Source organism: Perca flavescens, chromosome 11, assembly GCF_004354835.1.
Source record: "Perca flavescens isolate YP-PL-M2 chromosome 11, PFLA_1.0, whole genome shotgun sequence".
NCBI lineage: Eukaryota > Metazoa > Chordata > Actinopteri > Perciformes > Percidae > Perca > Perca flavescens.
In genome coordinates, this window is record NC_041341.1 from 7962850 (window position 1) to 7985665 (window position 22816).

The 22816-nt window shown below is 42.9% G+C and overlaps 1 protein-coding gene across 1 annotated transcript in view; it reads left to right on the plus strand.

The window, feature by feature from the left end:
• Positions 1-1022: 1022 nt before the first annotated feature.
• The window catches only part of kcnh3 (potassium voltage-gated channel, subfamily H (eag-related), member 3), a 173634-nt gene continuing 151840 nt past the window's right edge, over positions 1023-22816 (plus strand). Inside the window, exon 1 of the mRNA XM_028590386.1 lies at positions 1023-1474. Within this exon, the coding sequence (XP_028446187.1) occupies positions 1399-1474 (76 nt within the window). The 5' untranslated portion in view covers positions 1023-1398. The remainder of the gene's footprint in view (positions 1475-22816) is intronic.

Genomic DNA, 22816 nt, shown 5'->3' on the forward strand with positions numbered 1-22816 from the left:
GGGCGGAATGCCACTGTGCAATGAGAACTGCACGAGGCCATGTGGTCCTGAGGAGAGGAGAGGAGAGGAGAGGAGAGGAGAGGAGGGGAGAGGAGAGGAGGGGAGAGGAGAGGAGAGGAGAGGAGAGGAGAGGAGGGAGGGAGAGGAGAGGAGAGGAGAGGAGGGGAGAGGAGAGGAGAGGAGAGGAGAGGAGGAGGGAGAGGAGGGGAGTGGAGGGGAGAGGAGAGGAGAGGAGCGGCTTCCTATGTGTAATGGTCCTCTTAGAAATTTTCAATTACAAATTCGTATATATAGGCCTGGTCAATTCCGTATTGATTTTTTAACTTCGGGAATTGAATGCACACTGTAACCCATGACCACCTCCACCCGGGGCATCACCTGCTCAGCCTGCTTCCCATAGGGCGGACGTACAGGAGCATAAAAACCACAACAAACGGTTTCTTTTCATGGGCCATCAGAACAGTCAGCAGTAATATTACAATAATCATACACCATGTGCAACCTTTTTCCTGTCCTGTCCTTGGTGTTTTTCTGTCTTGAATTATTCTTGTTTTTAGCAATTTATTGTCTTTCTTGTTATTTTTAATTTTTAATTTTTAATTTTCTTTAATGCACCTTCAGTTGTGGCACTCATAATTGCGTTGTATATGTCTCTCTGCAATGACAATGAAAGGTTTATCCTAAATGTTAACACGCAGTAAAGTTACTGTTTTAACCGAGATTTCAATAGACGCTTGTCTTGCTTCGCGCAAACAGCAGATGAAGACTCTTTGGATCCGTAGCCTACACAACGTGAATTGGGTCTACTTTTATTTTTTTTTTGGTGCACCTCAGGGGAAAGGCCACATCTCTTTGTCTCCACGTGCACTTGGAAACAGCACTACAGGCAGGGCGTCATGTGACTCTGCATCTGCTCTCAGTTGTGGCAACGAGAGAAGGAGAGAGAGAAGGAGAGAAAGAGAGAGAGAGAGAGAGAAAAGGAGAGAGAGAGTTGAGGAGGAGCTTGCAGCGATAAGATTCACTCCACGCGCTGTCGGCATCAAAACTTGCAGTCTCTCCATCCGTCCTCATCTCTCTCCAGCGCACTTGTTTTTTTGCGAACGCACACGCACTCACTCACTCACACACACACTGGCGTTTTAATATTTGTTTTCCCCCCGTTGGAAGGTGCACAGGTGCATCCCACGGCCATTGCTCGCTCTCTGCTTAGTTGATTATGGTCACAACCCCCGCGGTGCAAAGGTGGAGTCACCGCGCGTATCTCGGATCGGTGCGCTTCTCCAGGGGCTGGGATGCGCACCGGGCACCTCTCGCTTCCTGCCGAGTTTCGGGTCTTCGCAGGAGTCAAGCGCTGGCCCGGGGCGCCGAGGCAGGAGGACCCAGTCGACCCGGAGCAGGATGCCGGTGATGAGAGGTCTGCTCGCCCCACAAAACACCTTCCTGGACACCATCGCGACCCGCTTCGATGGCACCCGTGAGTACCAAACGAGAGCTTTCTGATGATCCCTTTTTTTGTTTTCTCAAAAGATACACGAGAGGAAAAAAAAAAGTTTGTAAGAGTTTCACTCTGCCTAATAAATCAAAGCACCAGTCTCTTCAACATGTCGACCATCTACAAAGTGGCATCCTCTGTAAGAAGGTCACATTTTCGTACACCTGTGCGTGCACAATGTGCACCTGTCTGCGCAAGAAGTAACCATAAACAGTATTCTGGTCTTCTGTTTAGTCCAGTGATGGCAGTGTTGTGATGACTACCAACATGTTTTCTAATGGGTGCATGCAATGGAAGGTGTTAAGAGATTTTTCCAGCTGATTTGGCTCACTGTTGTAGTTTTATGACCGGGACTGTCTTCAGTTCCTTTGTGCACCACTGTGGCCATTGTGTCCATACAGAGGCTTCACTCTGTGTGTCTCTTTCAGTCGACCAGTCTCACAAGAAAGGTCTGAAAAAATCTGTTGTACCCAACTCCCCAGATGTGTCTGTTTTCATCCTGATCTCTATCATAACACCATTTCTTATCAATAGCAGTTGAAATGATGCTGTAGAAAGAGAGGTAGGATATACAGACCTTTTTTTTCTTCTTTTCTTTTCTTTGATGAGGGTGTCTTGTGAACAGATGCGATGAGCAGCCCGTGTGGTTGGGCCCATGCTGGGTGGGTGGGCGGGTGAGAGATGCTTATATCGCGTTTGGGCCGTTTGTCTCTCCTTCTGCGTTGATTATTCAGGGCGATGGCTTGTGTGAGTCTGCGAGCGGGGGCGAGCCAGTGTCTCCCCAAAAACCAGTTATGTGTGACAGCATGGTAAAAAAGAAAAAGAAAAAGACCATTCGACCATGCAGCCTCTGCTCTCCTAACTACACTCACTACACACAGTGGCAATGGTGACTCCTGCTTTTGTCGACATGACATTAAAATGCTCTGACTTTGAAAGGCAAAGTGAGTTGTTAGGGCTGTCTCTTAAAGGGATACTTCACCAATTAGCATTAAGCGTTGTATCAGTAGAAACCCGGTAGTATTTTCGAATGACCGTGCTTCCCTCCCTCATGTCCCCCTGAGACGATAGTTCTCTGTAATGTGGGTCTGGAAAAAAAGCCTCTGATGACGCAAAAGTCGTCATTTAGCGTCATCGGAAGCATTTTTGTCCAGAGGCTATGGACTACAGCCAGCTAGTTCCGCATGTTTTCGACCCGCCCAAAGGGGGTGGGACTGTCACTAGCGGAGGCGAGACGAGTGTCGGCCATCTTGAAGCTAAGCTAAACAGGCTCTCTCTTTTCAGCAGCAAACTTTTACAACAACAATTATGTGCATTCAAACTACCGCACACGTGTACCACCAGGGATACATTGGTACATATCGGAGAATATGCAGGAAAACTTTATTACGGACGGAATACTCGACTCACTAGGCGAGCTTCGCCTGCTACGGAGACCAGCTCACCTCAGCCTGCGGTGTCGCTCGATGCCGCTAGCCGGGTAAGGGGGCATCGAAAGCGGTGTGTGTGAAAGCGGAAACGCGGGCCGAGGGCAGGAAAGCTAACACTAGCCGGCCGCCTGTCCCATCCATCCTGCTTGCAAGTGTCTGCTCATTAGACAACAAACTGGACTACATCCACCTTCAACGAAACTCCCAACGCGAGTTCAGAGACTGCTGTGTTTTTGTTGTTGTGGAAACATGGCTGAACAAACAGTGTACCGGACTCCGCTATCCAGCTATCAGGCCTGCTAGCCTTCAGAGTAGATGCTGCTCTGTCGGGTAAGACTCGCGGAGGTGGGCTGTGTTAACACGGACTGGTGCAGAAATGGGCTGCTTTTATCCAACTACTGCTAACCGCTGGTGGAGTTTGTGACTGTTAAATGCCGACCATTCTACATTACACGCAAATTCACGGCTGTGTTTATATTTACATCACACCAAGTGCTAATGCTACCAACGCGTTAGCTGAACTTTACGGAGCCTATAATGTGTGTGCACTAAATGTAGCCTGTTTCGTATGTCGTTTTCTTTTATATAATGTCGTTTTTTTTATATTTTAAATGTGTAACACCACTTGAGCCACAGTGAAACGTTGTTTCGTGTATATGGGTGAAATGAAAAAACACATTTGAGTTGATTTGACTGCCTCACTGTTTATGTCTGTAACCGGTAGGCGTGGCTTGGGAGTGAACTCGTAGGGAAGCGAAGCAAGCGCATTCTGGGAGTTGTTGTCTTTCATCCACATGAGCCAAAAATACATTTTCTAGCTTTTCTCGGTTTAGAAGGCACCAATTTTGAAATTTCTTTCACATTTCTACTACATAAATGACCCAATTTAATACATATTCATCTTTCAAGCGGTGAAATATCCCTTTAAGGATCTGCTGTGGGGACGAGAGGAACAAATAGCTTCTCTGTTCTGTATTGTCCTTTTATCTTTACACTCATGCTGCCAAAATGAATCGATTAGTTGTCTGCTTAAATTAAAAATTCTCTGATTCCAGTTTCTTAAATGAGAATATTTTCTGTTTTTCTCAAAGATATTCAGTTTATTGTCACAGAGGAGTGAAAACTCCTCTGTGACAATAAACTGAATATCTTTGAGTTGTGGACAAAACAAGACATTTGAGGACGTCATCTCAGGCTTTTGGGATCAATGATCAACATTTTTCACAATTTTTGGACTTTTTATAAAACAAACAACTAGGGCTGCACGATATGAGGAAAATATCTAATTCCCATTATTTTGACTGATATTGCGATTGCGATATGATTCACGATATTGGAGGGAATGATAATTTTTGTTATGTGCCATAGGACTGAGTCTACCAATACTTCAGGTCTTAAACACTTAATATGAATGTAGTTTGCATTATTCGGAAGAAACCTTTGCAGACATGTACAGTGCACATACTTTCATTCCCCCCCTCCCGCGCCCATGTTTCCCACACACCTACATATGCTCAAACACAAATCAAACAGTAGAATGGAAATGATCATCTTCTTGTGGATTAACTCTCCCATTGTGTCTAGAAGCCCAGCTTTTTTTGTGAGTGGCTAAAACACAGGCCTTCCATTTCCATTCCATTCCATTCCTGATAATTACACATCTCCAGCAGTCATTGTAATTAACTCGCATGGATGTCAAGAATTCATCATGGCCTTTCAGCTTGTCAGAGGAGTCGGAGGGGGTGACAGGAGGGGCTGTGGGGGTGGGGAGGGCGAGATGAAGTGTGTGCATGACGGGAGACTGTGTGGGAGGAGGGGGAATTTTGAATATGTCGAGATATAAATCCCTTACGGGTCTGAGCTGTGACAAGCTATGTGTTTTTGAATGGTGTGATATTAGTTTCTCATTAAATTGTGTGTGTGTCTGTGTGTGTGTGTATGAGTGAAATTACTTTAAAAAGCCAGTTGTCTCTGCCAGAACAGGTACACATTTGACGTTGAAGACTATTAGCTACTTTGTGTAGCTGCTCCAGGTTGTGTTTTCGACTGACTGTGGAACCTGGCATGCCACCATCAAGCGGGACTCACACATATGCACTCACAGCTGCATCTTTGACTAATGGCCATTGGCCACTGAGCTCTAACAACTTGCTGTGGCTTAAACGCAACACCTTAAGTAGAGAATAATGGAAAATGTGCACATCTAACCCCAGTTGGCTTCAGGTACAGAACAAAAGCAGCATCATAAAGTGGAGAAAGAGGCCGCACGGTGAATTTCGAGCAGGGTCTTCAATCACCTGACTTTCAATAAATGCTCATGAGCTCGTACATATCATTGTTAGCACTGCTGCTTTAAAAACTAGAAGTAGAGATGCACTGATCAAACTTTTTGCCTCCTGCTGATTCCGAGTACCAAGCTGATGTCTGAATCTAAAATGTGTATATTGTATTATTTATATGTAAGGAAACAAGAGACCAGGGACTCTTGTACTGAATGGATTTAACTAGTGGAAACAAGGCATTTTTATGACATTGACCGAGTGGAAACAAGGCATTTTTATGACATTGACCGAGAAACTGTATTTAATGTGATGGATCAAGTCATAGCAAGTACCTGATTCACTTAATATGGGCAGTGTCTGCGCTAGGACTGTAACAATTAGTCAATAATCAATTAATCCGTAAAGTTAATCAACACCAACTCAATTATCAATTCATTGTTGGAAGTTATTTATCAAGCACAAATTCCAAACACTGGCCGGTTCCAGCTTCTCAAATGTGAGGATTTGCTGCTTTGCCCTGTTTTACTATATTTTGGATAATTTTATATGAATATCTTTTTGTTTTTGACTGGAAATGCAAGAAAGAGTGGAAAACTGATGTCCATTTTCTGACATTTTGTAGTCTAAATGAGCCATGGATTTATTGGGGGGGACAAGTAATTGACAAAGGAATCTGTAATGAAATGAGTTAGTTGCAGCCCTAATCTGATACCCTACTGATAGTGTATGGGATCGGTGCAGCCCTACCTGGAACCTTCCACGCATCAGTGCCTTAGTGAATGCACACTATCTAATCTTGACACCCAGAAAGAGATTCATGTCTCAAAGTGCTACAGCAGGGATGTGTATCATGTAGGCAATTTCTGTGCATTTGACACTAAAATGCTTAGCTGCTTAATACACGTGCAGCAGTAGATCACAAACACTACACGTCACAAGTAGGAAGTTTAAGGTTTGGATTTGTTCCAACTTACTCTATAACAAGGACGTTTCATTTTCTGGAATTGCTCTGTTGCTGCCGGGTATTCTGTCGGATGTTTCTCATTTCTCAGATTACAATCAGAGAGGGCCATCAGATAAAAAAAAAAGGAAAAGTTTAGAAGAGGGATTTTAAAAAGTGACAGGACAGTGACTTTATTGAGCAGGCCTGAGGATTGCACTACGAAGCAAGATTTGGCGTTGACGAGGTAACTTCAGGTTCAACCCAGGGTTTTGTGTATCACCACAGTGGATCACTTTTTACCGGGTAACATCTCTGTGGTAACTTATGCTGAAGACCTAACCTGCTCGGGAGCAGAACCGGTGTAAAACATTTAGAGACCGACAACCCAGTCAACATTCCCTGATGGGTATCTTTATGAAAGATATAGATTTTCAGCGGAAGGAATTACATATAGGCTATTTGTCGGCTTCTTGAGCCGTGTGTTGCCAATGCCACACACCGGTTTGAATTCTGCGTTTATATTTTTTTTTTTTTGCTCTCACGATCGCTTACCACTGCCAGGGTTGCAACTGAAATAAAAGTCAAAAGCAATGACAATTTATGGAAAGCACAAGTGTAATTATAGTCAGATATTGTGCCTGACTGATGGGGAAAGTGATATTGACAAGCGTTGTGATTTACGCATTTACAGTGTCGGCTATTTTTTTGCCAGCTCTCCTTCCTGTTTTAGGAAGCAGTGGCTGTATTGCATTTTGCCTGTAAAACCGTGTGTGTGTTCTTCATATTTATGTAGAATTATAGTTTGCTCTTCTTATGTAAAATATGCGGCTCTGGTAGATGTTTGCGAGTGGTCATGCTGTGCAAACAGTGAACGCGCGTGTCGCTGGATTGGGAAACCCTGGGTTGACTGAACTAGTTGTTAACCAGCGTCGTGACACAGCGGTTGTTAGGTTAGGTGAAGGCGGGTAACTGAAATAAATCCAGGGCATGTTGATCTTGATTCGTAGTACAGGCCTCGGGTCACCTTCAGCAATCCTAACCCTCAGACGGAGGGAAAACATGTCCGGCAAACTTGCCCCTGAGCAAGGCACTGAACCCCCCCCACCCAAACTGCACCATCATATCATGATCGTGTGTGTATAAAGAGGGGATCTGCGAAAGATGCATTTCAACTGCCAATAACCTTGTGTGGATTGACAAATAATAAAAGTAATAGGTGCATATGACTGTTAACAAGGGCAAACAGTAAACACACACACACACACACACACACACACACACACCTAAATATTAGGGGTGGGCTGACGCAAAATATCAATATTTTAATTAATTAAATAAGGCGCTCTACATAGATTTCCCTGCTCTCTGCTACTTTGGTTTTGCACTAAAGCACTAGAATTTTCATTTTGATGTGTCTTTTTATATATTTCTTTGTTGTTTTTTTTCAAATTAACCCTTGCACGTGCATTTTGTATTCATAGATAGACCTATATGGTGATGTATCATTATAGGATTGTCTAGCAATGTATTGATTATTGCGGAATTGCTGTGTCGTGATATTATCGGTGTCGCGGGGCGTGTATCGTATCGTGAGGTACTGCACCCTGTGATTCCCACCCCTAGCCTACTTAATATGGATGTGAAGTGCGCTGAAGTTCTGCGTCACGGTTTCTGAATCATACACTTGGAGAAAGGTTATTATTTGTAGACCCCTCTTATGACAACGTTGTAGTCAACACCTCTAAGAACCTGCATGAGAAAACACACACACACACACACACAATTTGCCAATTGACTAAGCACCCTGTAAAAATTATGTTTATTTCATTTCGTTCTGCAATCAGTGCATTCATGCAGAGGTCTAATTAGAATCATTATTCAGAATTTGTTAAAATGTGACAATTACAAACTGAGGAGTCCTCTGAAGGTTTACCATAGACCTCATGCACAGCACAATCAATGTTAATTTGCTGCTGTGCTTCCTAGAAAAGGCGGCAGCTGTGTGGGTCTTCGCGAGTCAATTGGTCCTATTAATTGAGTGGGTCTTGGCTCGGTCCTAATCAGGTTAGAGCCCGGGCAATGCTCGTCACGTGGACACGCCTGGACCAGCGCTCTGCACAAGCTGCCTGTCACGTTTCATTTTTGAAAAAGGGACAACAAAATGAGTCCTAGTTTGACAAAAGGTATCGTTGAAGGTGTGAACCTTTGCTGATCAAGATAAGAAAATGCTGTACAAGAGATTCAGCTATACTTTTGATGACAAAAAAACAATAACAAACTTTTCCCATTTTATTTTTGCCCGAATTGCATGTAGAAGTTCAAATTTTTCGTGAACCCGTCTCTAAGCCTGGTGTCAGACTGGCTGTTCCCAGGTACTCTGTTACACCTACACTGTTTTAAGAATAGAATACAATTCAGTCTGCTGAGAAAACTGATGTCTTTACGTCTTCCTTTGCCGATTTATTGCAATATCCTAGAAATTAATTAGTAGCAAATAAATAAATGTTACTTGGACTGATTGTAGTATTGGACCTATTTATTTAGCTTTCCAGATTTTTCATGGCTCTGGGCTGCAGGGAGACAGCCTGTCACCACTTCCCCGTGCCTGTGTTTGTGTATCTGTGTGCATCTGTGCCTGTGTGTGTGTTTGACAGCACAGATTAGCGTTGAAGCATTGTCTTGTCCCAGGTGTGTGTTTCCCCCGTGGCGCTTTGTGCCTAAATCCCCTGCTGGTCTCTCATCAGGCAGGAACAGATATAATGATAGGCCTAGTAATGGCTCGGCTTGGCGCTATTACTTAGCTGTATATCGGCGAGCTACAGCCAGATAAAAAAGGCCAAGAGTCAGCCATGCTATCGGCTCTCTGAGATAGTATTTAGGCACAGCAAGGCTTCGAGCTAAATGGTGTCAGCATGGCAACATGTTCACAGTGACAATGGTGATGTTTAACATGTTCACCATCCTTTTGTTTTCCCCCGGGAAGCAAGCTCCGCTCCTCGGCTTGAAAGTCCTGTGTTTTAACGCCCCAAAATCCAACCTGACGTCCTCCCTACGCGGCCGGCCACGTTGTTGTACAGCGGCAGTCAATGTGGTGCATGCTAGGGCTGGTACGGTTCATGAAAGAACATCCAAACCGTTCGGGTCGTTAGTCTCGGAGCGTGTGCGTCGCAGGGTTCATCAGTACACTGTTAATGTACTGTAAACTAACCACTTACCGGTGCCGAACGCAACACATGGCAGCTGATTGGACGAACGCGTCACGTGGGTCTTGCTGCTCCCGAATTTCAAAACAGACTCTAATGTCGTCTTGTTCTGGATACGATCTCGAATTTTACCAAGAATAGTTCACCGAAACGTGTTTCTAAAAACATTTTAAGCGAGAAATAGGCCGTACAGTTGCTGAATCTGTCTATTTTTTTGATCAACAAAGGTCAGTTTAAAAGATTTTCGTCAGATTTTGAGAGGCGGCGAGCCGAGCCGACCGCTCCTCAAGTGGAGTGCTGCTGCCGCTGCTGCATGAAGTACATTTCTGGAGAAAAAAAATAACAAGAACCGTACAGAACCGAAAAACGTGACCCCAAAACCGTGATACCAACCGAACCGTGGGTTTTGTGAACCGTGCCACCCCTAGTACATACAGTAAACAAAACGTGGAAATCATACAAATTACAGGGCTTAGTTTGTATGGTTCATGAGAACATTCTGAGTTCTGACATGGCTGCACGTACTGTAGAAGCAGAGTGGGGGTTTCTGCCACAACTTCCTACTTCTAACGTGCATGAAGAGGAGAAAGAAGTCTAAAGGTCTCAACTTTTTGCAGCACTTAGTAGGATATAAAACAACTTTATTGTAAGACAGAGGTGTTGCGTCTTGTGGCCTTCATCAGGGTCATGGCTGCGGCTACTCCCCCTCCTTTCTTTTCTACTGCTGGTTTACTCACTCTGCAACACATCCTCACTTGCAGGAATCCACATTCCACTCCAATGCCACATTGCACTGCCTTTGTTATATATCACGGCGAGTTACGTGAGGCCCGTTCTATTAGTTAAGTGGACTGTGATTGGGATGGAGAATGAATGAAACCCTCAATTAGGCACGCGCCTCGGCTCGTTTAAAACTAAGAAGGCCCTCGATAAAGTGAGCTCACTTCATTATTTCTGTATTTAACAATCACCTCTTTGCACTTACGCTTGCGCCCACAGTCAGATTATAAAGTTGATAATTAACGGTGAGAGAACTCTGCTAACGTACTGAATTAGGTCTTAACAGATGGATAACTTCCACTCTTTAGACACAGAGAGCATCCCAGAGCTGGAATCTGAAGGCCTACAGGGGTTGTTTTCTATCGCTTAGAAACCCACGTACACACTAAACTAACTCTCTCTCTCTCTGTCTCTCTCTCCCTCTCTCTCTCTCTCTTTCTCCATCTCTCTCTCTCTCTCTCTCTCTCCCTCCCTCTTTGTCTCCCTCCCTCTCTCTCTCTACCTCTCTCTCTCTCTCTCTCTCTCTCTCCCCTCCCTCTTTGTCTCCCTCCTCTCTCTCTCTCTCTCTCTCTTCCTCTCCATCTCTCTCTCCCTCTCTCTCTTGCTCCCTCTCCCTCTCTCTCTCTCTCCCTCCCTCTCACTCCCTCTCTCTCTCTCCCTCTCTCTCTCTCTCTCTCCCTCTCCATCTCTCTCTCTCTCCCTTTCGCTTCCTCTCCCTCTCTCTCTCTCTCCTTCCCTCTTTCCCTCCCTCTCCCTCTCCCTCTCTCTCTCTCTCTCTCCCTCCCTCTTTCTCTCGCTCCCTCTCTCTCTCTCACACCCTCTCCCTCTCTCTCTCTCCCTCTCTCTCTCTCTCTCTCTCTCTCACTCTCTCCCTCCCTCTCTCTCTTGCCTTTCTGAAAACAGCGGGTTGTAATCAATAGCTACCCAAACAGTCATATATTATTTACAATGGCAGTCTTTTTAAAATAATCAATATGGATGCTTTCATCACCCACCTCTTAGTGATTTCTAACAGCAGCATATGTTTAACAGGATTCCCAAAAAATAGAGTATCAGGCCTGAAGGGCTGGTTTGCTTTGGTTTCTCAACTTTTTTTATTTTGACAAAGACATTATTTAAATGCCACAAACCTTACAAAATGATGTAGCCTGTACACCCAATAAGGGGAGACATTTTAATATTTTGAATTTAAAATATGAATTAAAAATCACGGGTGCACGTTTTGTCGTTGCAACTTCAGTCAATCTGTACTGAAGATGATTTTAAAGGGATAGTTTGGTTTTTTTTCTTCTTTTTTTTTAGTATGGTTGTATGAGCTACTTCTCCAGAGTCAGTGTGTTAGCTGCAGTAGAAGGCGGTCCTGCTGTGGACGGGGGGCGGGGGGGGGAGCAGCAGCTAAACACATTTTAGACACCTATAGACGCTATATTTAGAATATTTTCAGCCCTTTACGGCGGGGACCTGAAGCCGTTATCTCTGCTTTATGGTAGACCAGCAACTCCCGTGTTCTGCAAGGGAAAATAACTGTTTTTGTCAATTTAATTTAATTTCATCAGTAAATTTGTGAGGGACAATACCTTTAGGCATTGTTAAATCTAAAGTGCAACCATATGTGGGACTTCTAGCTGTGGGCTAATTTGCAGTTCTTGTCCCTGGTTAGGTTTTTAGAAATGACACGCATGGATAAACACTATAAACTAGATGTACAAACTAACAACTGAAGCAGCCAAACAGGCAGTCACAGACGCATAAAAACTAACCCTAAAGCAAACATGGACCAGCAGTCACATCCATGCATAAAGACGAACGATACAGCAGACTGAGGCAGCAAGCTAGGTGGTTAAAAGCTGACAATTAAAGCAAGCTGTCACATAAATACATAAAACCAACAGTAAAACATACACAGACAGACTTATGTGACTAAGGAGAAGAATAGACTAAAGAGGAGCGTAAATTATAATGTGCTGTTTTAAAAAAAAGTGACTTAGTGTTCGTCAAAGCAGTCTGGTGGCTTTGAGGAGAGCAGAGACAAATCGCTGAAGACATTCTAAATATAGCGTCCACTTAAACTGATATTGATTTTTTTTGGTGTCTAAAATGCATTTCGCTGCTGCCCCCCCGTCCACTTAGCTCCCGTGTTGGTACTCCTGTCTCCAAACTGGGGGGGGGGGGGGCGACCGCCATCTACTGTAGCTAACACACTGACTATGGAGAAGTAGCTTCATACAACCATACTTCAAAAGATCAGAACTATCCCTTTTAATGGCTGTAATGTTGTTAGTGTCTGGACAGTTTTTATGTAAGTTAATAAGGAGGCCAACTTCATCTCCTAATTTACTTACCTTTTTTATTTTGCAAATAGCATCTGTGCGTCTCACTCTCAATGTCCCTGGATTACCGTTCAGTACCAGTTGCTCCAAATAGAGAGCATAAGGTAATGCAATTGTATTTAAACGGGGACAACGCACAATTAAACATTAACCTTGTACTGTATAAGAACAAGGAGAGATGCATTGTGCATTCCTACCTTCTCGCTCGTAGTCCCTGGGCTGGAAGGTAAAACGATACATATTCAATGTGTACAGCTGACAGTACCTATCAAAGACCAGTAGGGCGAGAGGTTTATGATACAGAATAACGTGTCTGCTGCCAATCAAAAGACCTTATAATAGGGCTAGGTATCCAGGCAGTGCTGCAGGGGCTCTTGAAATGAGCCAGAGGAAACAGTGTGTTGAACAGATGACAAAATCCAACTTGACATTTTGACACCTAAGTCATTCAATTGCGTGTGCAGTGGCTTATTTTAGACCAGCAGAGCTGTGTTTAGACGCTCAATGGTTCCTACTCTAGCTTTTCAGCTGTAGTGAGGCGGAGAACGGTACCATATGATATGAGCGAGGATACACCAGGGTTTTTCCTGGCCCAGAATGGGCCTTTGGGGGGGGCACATAACAAGCTTTTCCCCAGGGAAATTTTGAGTGCCAAACACTTCCTTTCCTGCATTTTGATACATTTGTACGCACCAATATATGGTGGAAACCTCTTTATTTATGTAAAGGACAACACAAAACTCAGGAGGCAGGTGACAATTCAAAATATAATAAAGTACAATGGAATATAATGCAGTAAGGGGACGTTTACATCCGGGACCTGGGCCCGGATCTGAGTACACTTGACCCCAAAGTCCACTTTGTTTCATTAGTTTGAACACTACGTACCGTACCTAGGCAGAGAAATGGATCCGTGCCTGAGACAACATGAAAACCGTACCAAAACAAAAGTAGACCACTATTTAACGCGACTATGAGAAGTTTTAAACCGGTTATAAATCTCTCTAAATTCAATACTGATGCAGTGGCTAATCCTTCCGATGTTATTGCGCTGGTGATTTTACTTTGGCTCAGGCTGAAACCTCTTTGCGGGGTGCCAAAATTCCTCTATGCAGGAAAAACTCACGAGAGCAGCCTTTCTGGAAGCCGTGCAGCTGAAGGCCGTTGCTGACTCCGTCCATACTGCTGACGAATTCACGTGACGCGTCATGGGGAAAGGCAAGGCAAGGCAAGGCAGCTTTATTTGTATAGCACATTTCAGCAACAAGGCAATTCAAAGTGCTTTATATGAAACATGAAACATTAAAAACAGTTAGAAAACAATTAAAAACAATTAAAAACAATTTCAAAGCATTAAAACAATTAACAACAATTTAAGATCATTAAAAGACAAGAATAAAATTTACAGTGATGTATAAGAATTTTAAAGAAAGAGCAGTTAAAAATAGGTTATTTAAAGAAAGGCAACATTAAAAAGATATGTCTTCAGCCTGGATTTAAAAGAACTGAGAGTTGCAGTGGACCTGCAGTTTTCTGGGAGTTTGTTCCAGATATGTGGAGCATAGAAACTGAACACTGTTTCGCCCTGTTTAGTTCTGACTCTGGGAACAACAAGTAGACCTGTCCCAGATGACCTGAGAGGTCTGGGTGGGTCATAGTGTAGTAGCAGATCAGAAATGTATTTTGGCCCTAAACCATTTAGTGATTTGTAAACCAGCAAAAGTATTTTAAAATCAATTCTTTTGAGGCACTGGAAGCCAGTGTAGAGACTTCAGTACTGGAGTGATGTGATCCACTTTCTTGGTTTTAGTGAGGACTCGAGCAGCAGCATTCTGAATCAGCTGCAGTTGTTTGATTGATTTTTTAGGGAGATTTGTAAAGACTCCGTTACAGTAGTCAAGTCTACTGAAGATAAAAGCATGGACAAGTTTTTCCAAATCCTGCTGAGACATAAGTCCTTTAACCCTTGATATATTTTTAAGGTGATAATAGGCTGATTTTGTAATTGTCTTAATGTGACTTTTAAAATTCAGGTCTGAGTCCATGACTACACCAAGATTTCTGGCTTTGTCTGTTGTTTTTAACATTGTCGTTTGAAGCTGAGTGCTGACCTTTAATCGTTCCTCTTTTGCTCCAAAAACAACCACCTCAGTTTTTTCTTCATTTAATTTAAGAAAGTTATGGCACATCCAGTCGTTAATTTGTTCAATGCACATATTCAGTTGTTGTATTGGGCTATAATTCCCTGGCGATAAGGTTATGTAAAATTGTGTGTCATCCGCATAACTATGGTAACTTATTTTGTTGTTTTCCATAATCTGAGCCAGTGGAAGCATGTAGATGTAGATGAACAGAAGAGGCCCCAGAACTGAGCCTTGGGGAACTCCGCATGTCATATTTGTATGCTCAGATGTATAATTACCTATAGACACAAAGTAGTCCCTATTCTTTAAATAGGATTCAAACCACTTTAGTACTGAGCCAGAAAGACCAACCCAGTTTTCCAATCGGTCAAGTAATATGTTGTGGTCGACTGTATCAAATGCAGCACTGAGATCAAGTAATACTAAGACTGAAATTTTGCCACTATCTGTGTTTAAGTGGATGTCATTAAAGACTTTGACAAGAGCTGTCTCAGTGCTGTGATGTGGTCGAAAACCTAACTGGAAGGCATCAAAACTGTTGTTGAGTGATAAGAAAAGGTTGAGTTGTTGAAAAACCGCTTTTTTTATGATTTTGCTTAAAAATGGAAGGTTTGATATCGGCCTGTAGTTGCTCATTAGTGACGTGTCTAGATTGTTCTTTTTTAGGAGTGGCTTGATGACTGCAGTTTTTAGGGCCTGTGGAAAGATACCTGAGAGCAGAGATGTATTTACAATATTTAGAAGATCAGAAGCCAAACAATTCAAAACACTTTTGAAAACACCCGTTGGTAGAATATCAAGGCAACAGGAGGAGGTTTTCAGATGTTGTATAATGTCTTCCAGGTTGTTATGGCTGATCGCATGAAATTGTGTCATATTTGATTTTGTTTTGTGTGAACACTGTGATAACACATATCCTATACTTGATATGGAAGCACTGACTGTTTGTCTAATTTTCTGAATTTTGTCTGTGAAGAAGGTGGCAAAGTCAGATGGTTCAGATGCTACTGGTACTGGAGGGTTTGTTAATCTATCGACAGTAGCAAACAAAGCACGTGAATTATTATTGTTTCTGGCGATAATGTCAGAGAAAAAGGACCGCCTTGCATTCCTTAGTTCCAAATTATAAATGCAAAGTCTCTCTTTATAGATGTTATAGTGGACCTGGAGATTAGATTTTCGCCAACTACGTTCAGCTTTTCGACACTCTCTTTTTTCTGTTCTCACCACTATAAAATTTCTCCATGGAGATCTTTTCTTACCAGAGACAGACACCAGAGAAAAGCTGAATGAATGATTCACTGGTGTTTTCAGTGATATACCGTTTTCTGATTAACTTTGTTTGAACACTTTTGGGCACCGAGATAGTGCCGTTAAAGAAAACACAGGAATGATCAGAGAGAGCAACATCAGTCACCACAACCTTGGAAATGTTTAGACCCTTGGAGATAATCAAGTCCAGAGTGTGCCCCTTATTGTGCGTGTACTCTGTGACATGCTGAGTCAGTCCATAGCTCTCAAAAACACAACATAGTTCTTTGGTTCCTCGGTCCTGGGGGTTGTCAACATGAATTTTAAAATCACCAGCAATAATTACACGGTCAAAGTTAATACAGATTATAGACAGCAGTTCATTACAATTGTCAAAGAAGTTTGCACAGTATTTAGGTTGCCTGTAGATATTTATAAGTATAGCTTGAGGGGAGGATCTTAGTTGAAGTGCTACATATTCAAAAGAAGCAAAATTTCCATAAGATAATTGCGTACATTGGAATGAGTCATTAAACAAAATGGTGACTCCACCTCCTTTCTTATTCACTCTTTTCTCACTCATACAACTGAAGTTAGGGGGGGCTGACTCAATGAGAACAGCAGCACTGTTATTATGGTCCAACCAGGTTTCAGTTAAAAACATAAAATCAAGATTGTGCTTAATAATAAAATCATTGATTAAAAATGATTTTCCTACCAAGGACCTGACGTTTAGTAGGGCTAGTGTTAGTGTGTTTTTCATTTTTTGTGACTGACTGTGGCTGACGAGGAATGGATGCTAAGTTTGCAAAGTTTGCCGATAAGTGCTTATTCGTTATTCTTTTTATTTTTATTTTTATTTTTATTTTTATTTTTATTTTTATTTTTATTTTTATTTTGCAACATAAATTGTGGAAGAATCTGATACGCAGGGCCCAGGCTTGTCTTGGAAAGAGTCACGAGTGCTACTAGGCGTGCAGCCTGGACCTGATCCATATCAGTTAACGGTTGCTGCATTTTGCAAACAAGCATCCTTATCAGTTTGGAGAAAATGAGTTAGCTGCCGCTCTTGAGGGGGCAGAGGTGCCTGGCATTTTACTTTTGGCCGGGGGCGAACGATGGGAGAAGGAAGGGGGGCATACTTGGTTCCAGCATTCACCAGCTGCTTCATCTGGTCAGTGAACTCCAACATGGGGATGGGGGAAAGAGGAGAGAGCGACTCATCCTCAAAGACGTCCTCAAAGGCGTTGTGGTTGTTAAAGGAGTTTGAGTAGTGTTGGACGGGTGAGAATGGGGATTGAGATTTCTCATCTCCGCTCTTTGGTCTCCTATGGAATGGGGAGGGCAATGAGTTCTCGTCGGGGTTGGTAAGGGGGTTTGAGGAGTGTTGGATAGGTGAACAGGGGAGTTGAGATTTCTTGTCTCCGCTCTGTAGTCTCCCATGGTCAAATCCTTGCTCAGGTGGGGGCTGTGGTGATCACTGCAGCACTTTGTTGTGTCTTCATCTTGTTTTGTTTGTGTTGATGTATCTTGTCTCGTGCCCTTGGCCAAGGGAGCAGATGGGTGGTGCAGAGAGTAAAGTAGGCAAGAGGTGAACAGCTTTACTCCTGACTTGTTAAGTAAGAGTCTGTCTGCTTTAAAAAGATGTCTGCGGTCCCAGAAAATGTTAAAATTGACAATGAACTGCAGAGAATGGTTGGTACATGCAGTTGAAAGTCATGTGTTCAGTGCCAGCAGTCTGCTGAATCTCTTTGGACTGAGATGGAACCTGACTGATAAACACTTTCGCATTTATGGAGCTAACTGTGTTCAGCAGATCCATAAACTCACGTTTCAGCACTTCAGACTCTTGCTTTACAACATCATTTGACCCTATATGCAGTATAATGTTCTCAGTAGTTGGGTGTGCTGCTACAATAGGACGTCGCATCCCTGTAAAACACATTTCCTAATTTTTGCTCCTCGCACGTTTTCCTCACGTCTCTCCCGTGCTTCCACGGTTGGACGGACTAAAGCCCAGTTCAGACCAAAGATTCGCGACGAGACGAAACCGTTTTAGAACGTCGTGGGGAAAAGTTTCAGCGGTCTGAACCGGCCTGAACTGGCTTCCTTAGCTCGACTCAAACCAGCTGATGGTGTCGCTGCGACTCAGCTGGTCGAGTCTCCAGAGGCTGGTTTTAGGACGTAAGAGACAGTCACCTGTTTCTACAGACAATAGAGAAGTCAGCTGGTCGAGTCTCCAGAGGCTGGTTTTAGAATGTAAGAGACTGTCACCTGTTTCTACAGACAATAGAGAAGTCAGCTGGTCGAGTCAGCTGTAAACTATAGAAATAAAATGATCCATAATCCATTTTATTTTTATGTTACAAAACAGCTGTACGAAATGGCAGTTTTAGACGGAGCCTCAACGACCACCTGAAAGCACAGTAACGTTATATGAGTATATGTATATATATATGAGTAACTGAAGAGAGAGAAAGAGAGAGAGAGAGAGAGAGAGCGCCCAGCGGCGTTAGATCAAAGCCGTGAATCTGAGAAATAAAACGTGTTTTTGCCGATTCATCACTGAAAATGCAACTGCAGCAAGCATCTCATCATCTAACGTTATCCACATTCATATTTACACAAAACAAATGACATATCCAGCTACAAAAAAGCCTACAAGTCGGAAGTTAGAACGGAAGTACAACAAGGCGTTGTTATGGAGATGATACAGCGTCTTGTCTCATTGGTGTGAACTGGCAGGTTTCAGAACGCTGCAGATTTTGCGAATCCCACTATGGCCACGCCAAGACCCTCCCTTCAATAGCATTTACTGGCCAGGCGTCTATGCTTACGCAAGACAACGTAACCTGATTTGTTCAGGTCCTATCCCCTGACCAATCGGCTATCCTAACCTTAACCACTCGAGGTCAAATGCCTAACCCCGACCAATCGAGCTGCTTTGTAGGGCGGGTCTTGGTGTGGCCATAGTGAGATTCGTAAATTTGCGACCGGCTCGTGGCAAGAAGTTGCAAGTTTCAACTCGTCTCATTGCGATTCAGCTGCAGAGAGAGAAAGGTAGAGAAGGAGAGAGATAATGGACAACAAACCAGGTGGTCAATAAAGATGTCACCATGTGCGTAAGAAATGAGGGAAGCAAAATACGCGAGTGGGCAGGATGAGAAGGACTGAGCCCGGGACTCTAATAGCGCTAAATGAAAGTGAAGCCAAAGCGACAGAGGGTGCATTAGAGCGCTTTGAGCTAATATGTTCCAATTGGAAGCAGAAGAATTCAAGCTCAGGCTTTATTAGACGCTGAACTTTTCACAGCGTCATGGAAAGGGCAGACAGAGCAACTGTTGGATTGTCTTTCCTAGCAAATTTCCTACAACAGTTATTTTATATTGTCTCGTTAAGCCAAATTTCAGTGCTGGCTCAATTACTGTATGTGTACTAGTTTGAAACTTCCTCTAGCTAAATAACAAATGAATTGTATTAACTGTGGTTACTCAGGCTGTTATCCTGAAAGGGAGGTTCAATATCTGCAGTCCTGCAGTATTTCTAAAAGCAAACATGTCTATTATCTTGCTGGATGAAGAGCAGGTGTTTCCTGCCAATTATATACAATTAAATATTTTGTCAGAATTGTAAAATACCACCAAACAGCTGATTTGTATGAAAAGGGAGAACACAATGTATCATGCTATTTAATATGTTACATCAGCACAATAGACAGCCTAAACAGACAAGAGAAGAGAACAATTTCTGATGTGTGATACATTTAAAACATGTGACAAGAAAAGATACACCTTATGGCCAAAAGTACATAATCTGGCGCAATTTTTCAATGCTTTGGGCTGAACCTCTTAAGTAAAATCTTTTTGTGGTTAACATTTTTATGGCTTTAAACTAAATACAAAACGGTTTACAACTACATGTCGTAGAGATGCCCTCCAGAGAGCTAAAGTAGTTTCCCCGTTTTCTAGTGTAGACATTCAATCTATGACACAAGCCAACTCTTGGATTGAAGGCACCCCTTCATTCCTCCATCTCTTAAAATAATCTGTCTTGCTATCATTAAACTAGTTTGGAGCCAGCTTCTTATGTGCTTAGGATTGACCCATCTCCTAGAACTCCTAAGTAAAGTTTTAATCCAACGACATAGAATAATAATTTAGACAATAGCGTTCTTCCAACGTTGTGGCAACATTAAGACCCTTTCCTGTTTCAACATGATGAAACCCCCATGCACAAATCCAGCTCCATAAAGAAAAGTTTTTTGTTTTTTTCTCCAGTTTGGTGTGGTAAGACGTTGACTGGTCTACACAGAGCCCTGGCCTCAACTTCATCTAACACCCTCGGAATGAACTGGAACACAGTCCTCATCCAACGTCAGTGGCCAACCTCATCAATGCTCTTTTGGCTCAATGGGAGCAAATCTCTGCAGCAAGGTTCCAAAATCTTGCAGAACGCCTTGGCAGAGTAGTAGATGCTATTATAGCAGCATGTTAACACCCATGGTTTTTGGACTGAGATGGAACCAAATACGGGGGAGCTACGGGCAGCTTGGCTCCACTGAAAGAGACATGAGCTTCCTAGAAAAGCCTCATCTGAGAAATTTAGAGGGGGAGCTCTAAAATAATGTTGATTTTTTTTCTTTTGTGCCACTGTTTTTTTTTCTGGATAAATGTAAATTTTCCTGTATATTGAGGTTCCTAAAATGTTATCTTGCTATGTTTTCCATACCAACATTTGAGGCATGTTCATAATGCAACCTAGGTCGGATCTGTTACAGATTAACGCAAACTATTGCCTGTCCACTGTGCGTTGGCATTTTGAATTGTTTCTTGTTACTTAGGGGATGGCAGTAGCTCAGTCCGTAGGGGGTTGGGAACCGGAAGGCCGCCGGTTCAAGTCTCCGTACGGACCAAAGTACTGAGTGTGGACTGGTAGCTGGAGAGATGCCAGTTCACCTCCTGGGCACTGCCAAGGTGCTCTTGAGCAAGGCACCGAACCCCCCTCAACTGCTCAGGGCGCCTGTTCAGCAGTCGCAGCCCACTCACTCTGACATCTCTCCATTTGCGTGAATAGGACCTGAGCATGTGTGTGTATTTCAGGCCTGTGTGTAGTGTGTAATAACAACTGAGTGTAAATTGTAATTTCCCCATTGGGGATCAATAAAGAGTATACATTATTAATTATTATTGGCAAAGAGCCATTTAAAACAACAACATATTTTTTACTTTGTTGTTCCAGGCTAAATAGTCTCTCTGAAAGTTATTGATAGTATATTTTTACATTACATTCATGGGTCACATGCATGTGCACGTGACGATGTCTGCATCATTTTGGGCATGTAAGTGTAAATCTTACCTCCCTACATCTCATTTTTTGAAGGCAAGGCAAAGCAAGGCAAGGCAGCTTTATTTATATAGCACATTTCAGCAACAGGGCAATTCAAAGTGCTTTACATAAAACATGAAAGAGCAGTTAGAAAACAATTTAAAAGACAAGAATACATTTTACAGTGCAGTATAAGAATTTAAAGAACTGAGAGATAAAATACGTGAATAAAGAGCAGTTAAAACAGTTAAACATATGAAAGCAGATACAATAGGTTAATTAAAGAAAGGACCAATATGTCAGACATCTCAAGCAGTTCGGTCAATATTTCTGGTTCATCACACCAACAACATGTCCAGATGCTTCATGTGGAGGTTTCATTCCCCATAGTTACAGAAGCTTTAGTATACTCTTTCTTTTTCAATGCATTCGTCACCACAAGGCTTAGATCTTTTCTTCAGCAAACCTTGCAAAACCCGGAACGGTCTTCAGACCGTCTCTAATAGTCAGGAAACGTGCTAGTTTGGTAGACTATTTATTGAAGCTACAAACAGCCACATATAAAAGCTACATCACACCTATACACATCCTTCCAACCCTAGTTTAATTTCTACCTGCATATGCAAACTAGTAAACCAAGTAAAATGGCAAACCGTAAGCTGTGCCTTCCAACGTCAGTGACGCCTCCCTCGATTTACAATTCTGTAATCTTAACACATGCAGCCTTAAACCCTGGCTCTCATCAACATCATTATTACTTGATTTCCAGCTTTATATACATTTGTACGTTGTGAACTTCTGAGTCAAAGTACTAGAAACCGAGGAGCGGCAGATACACCTGGCTGCTTTGAACTAGATGCCAAACGCTGTATGATGTGTGAGTCACTGCACCCACCAACCTGCACAGATGAGAGGGCAATTTTGTTTCTGATGAGGTGGTAACCATGGCATATACAGTTACTGCAATGTGCAACCTGTGACGCAGTAATGTGAAATGGCATTTATTCTACCAGACATCCTATAGAGACACAGAGACCACTTTTAGCTATGGATACAGTGGAACACAAATCACCTTACACACCAATGTCCGCTCATTTGTTTTGCATTTGGTGCGTTGGCCTTCATGTGATCATTTCACTGCGGCACGCCAAAGTTCAACGTCTGGTCGCAGCCATACGAGCGACACACTGCACAGAAGTGAGATGCTGTTGGATGTACAGCACTATGAAGTAACCAGATGGAGCATAAAATCCCCAAGGGCACCCTTCTGTCTATTGGGTAAAAAAAAACCAGTCCTGCAGGAAAACGTACAGTACAGCACGCACATATAGATACACAGCCCTTATGTAGCCAGAGGATATCATTCTGTCAAAGATGCAAATATATGCATAAACAAGGCTGAGAAGAGGACACAAAGTCAGGATGAGATATGTACAATGAGAATAGGGCTGGGTACCGAACTCCGATACTTTTAGGCACCGTGTGTGATTGGTTTAAAGACATGCCAATAAACCAGTGCGTGTTTCTCTCCCATCCCGGAATGCTAGCCAGACCCTCCTCGGCAGCGCTGTGGAGGAAGGTCTGGCACAGCGAAACTAACTTAGCCCTTATCGAAAAGGAGAAATGCCTGAGAGGG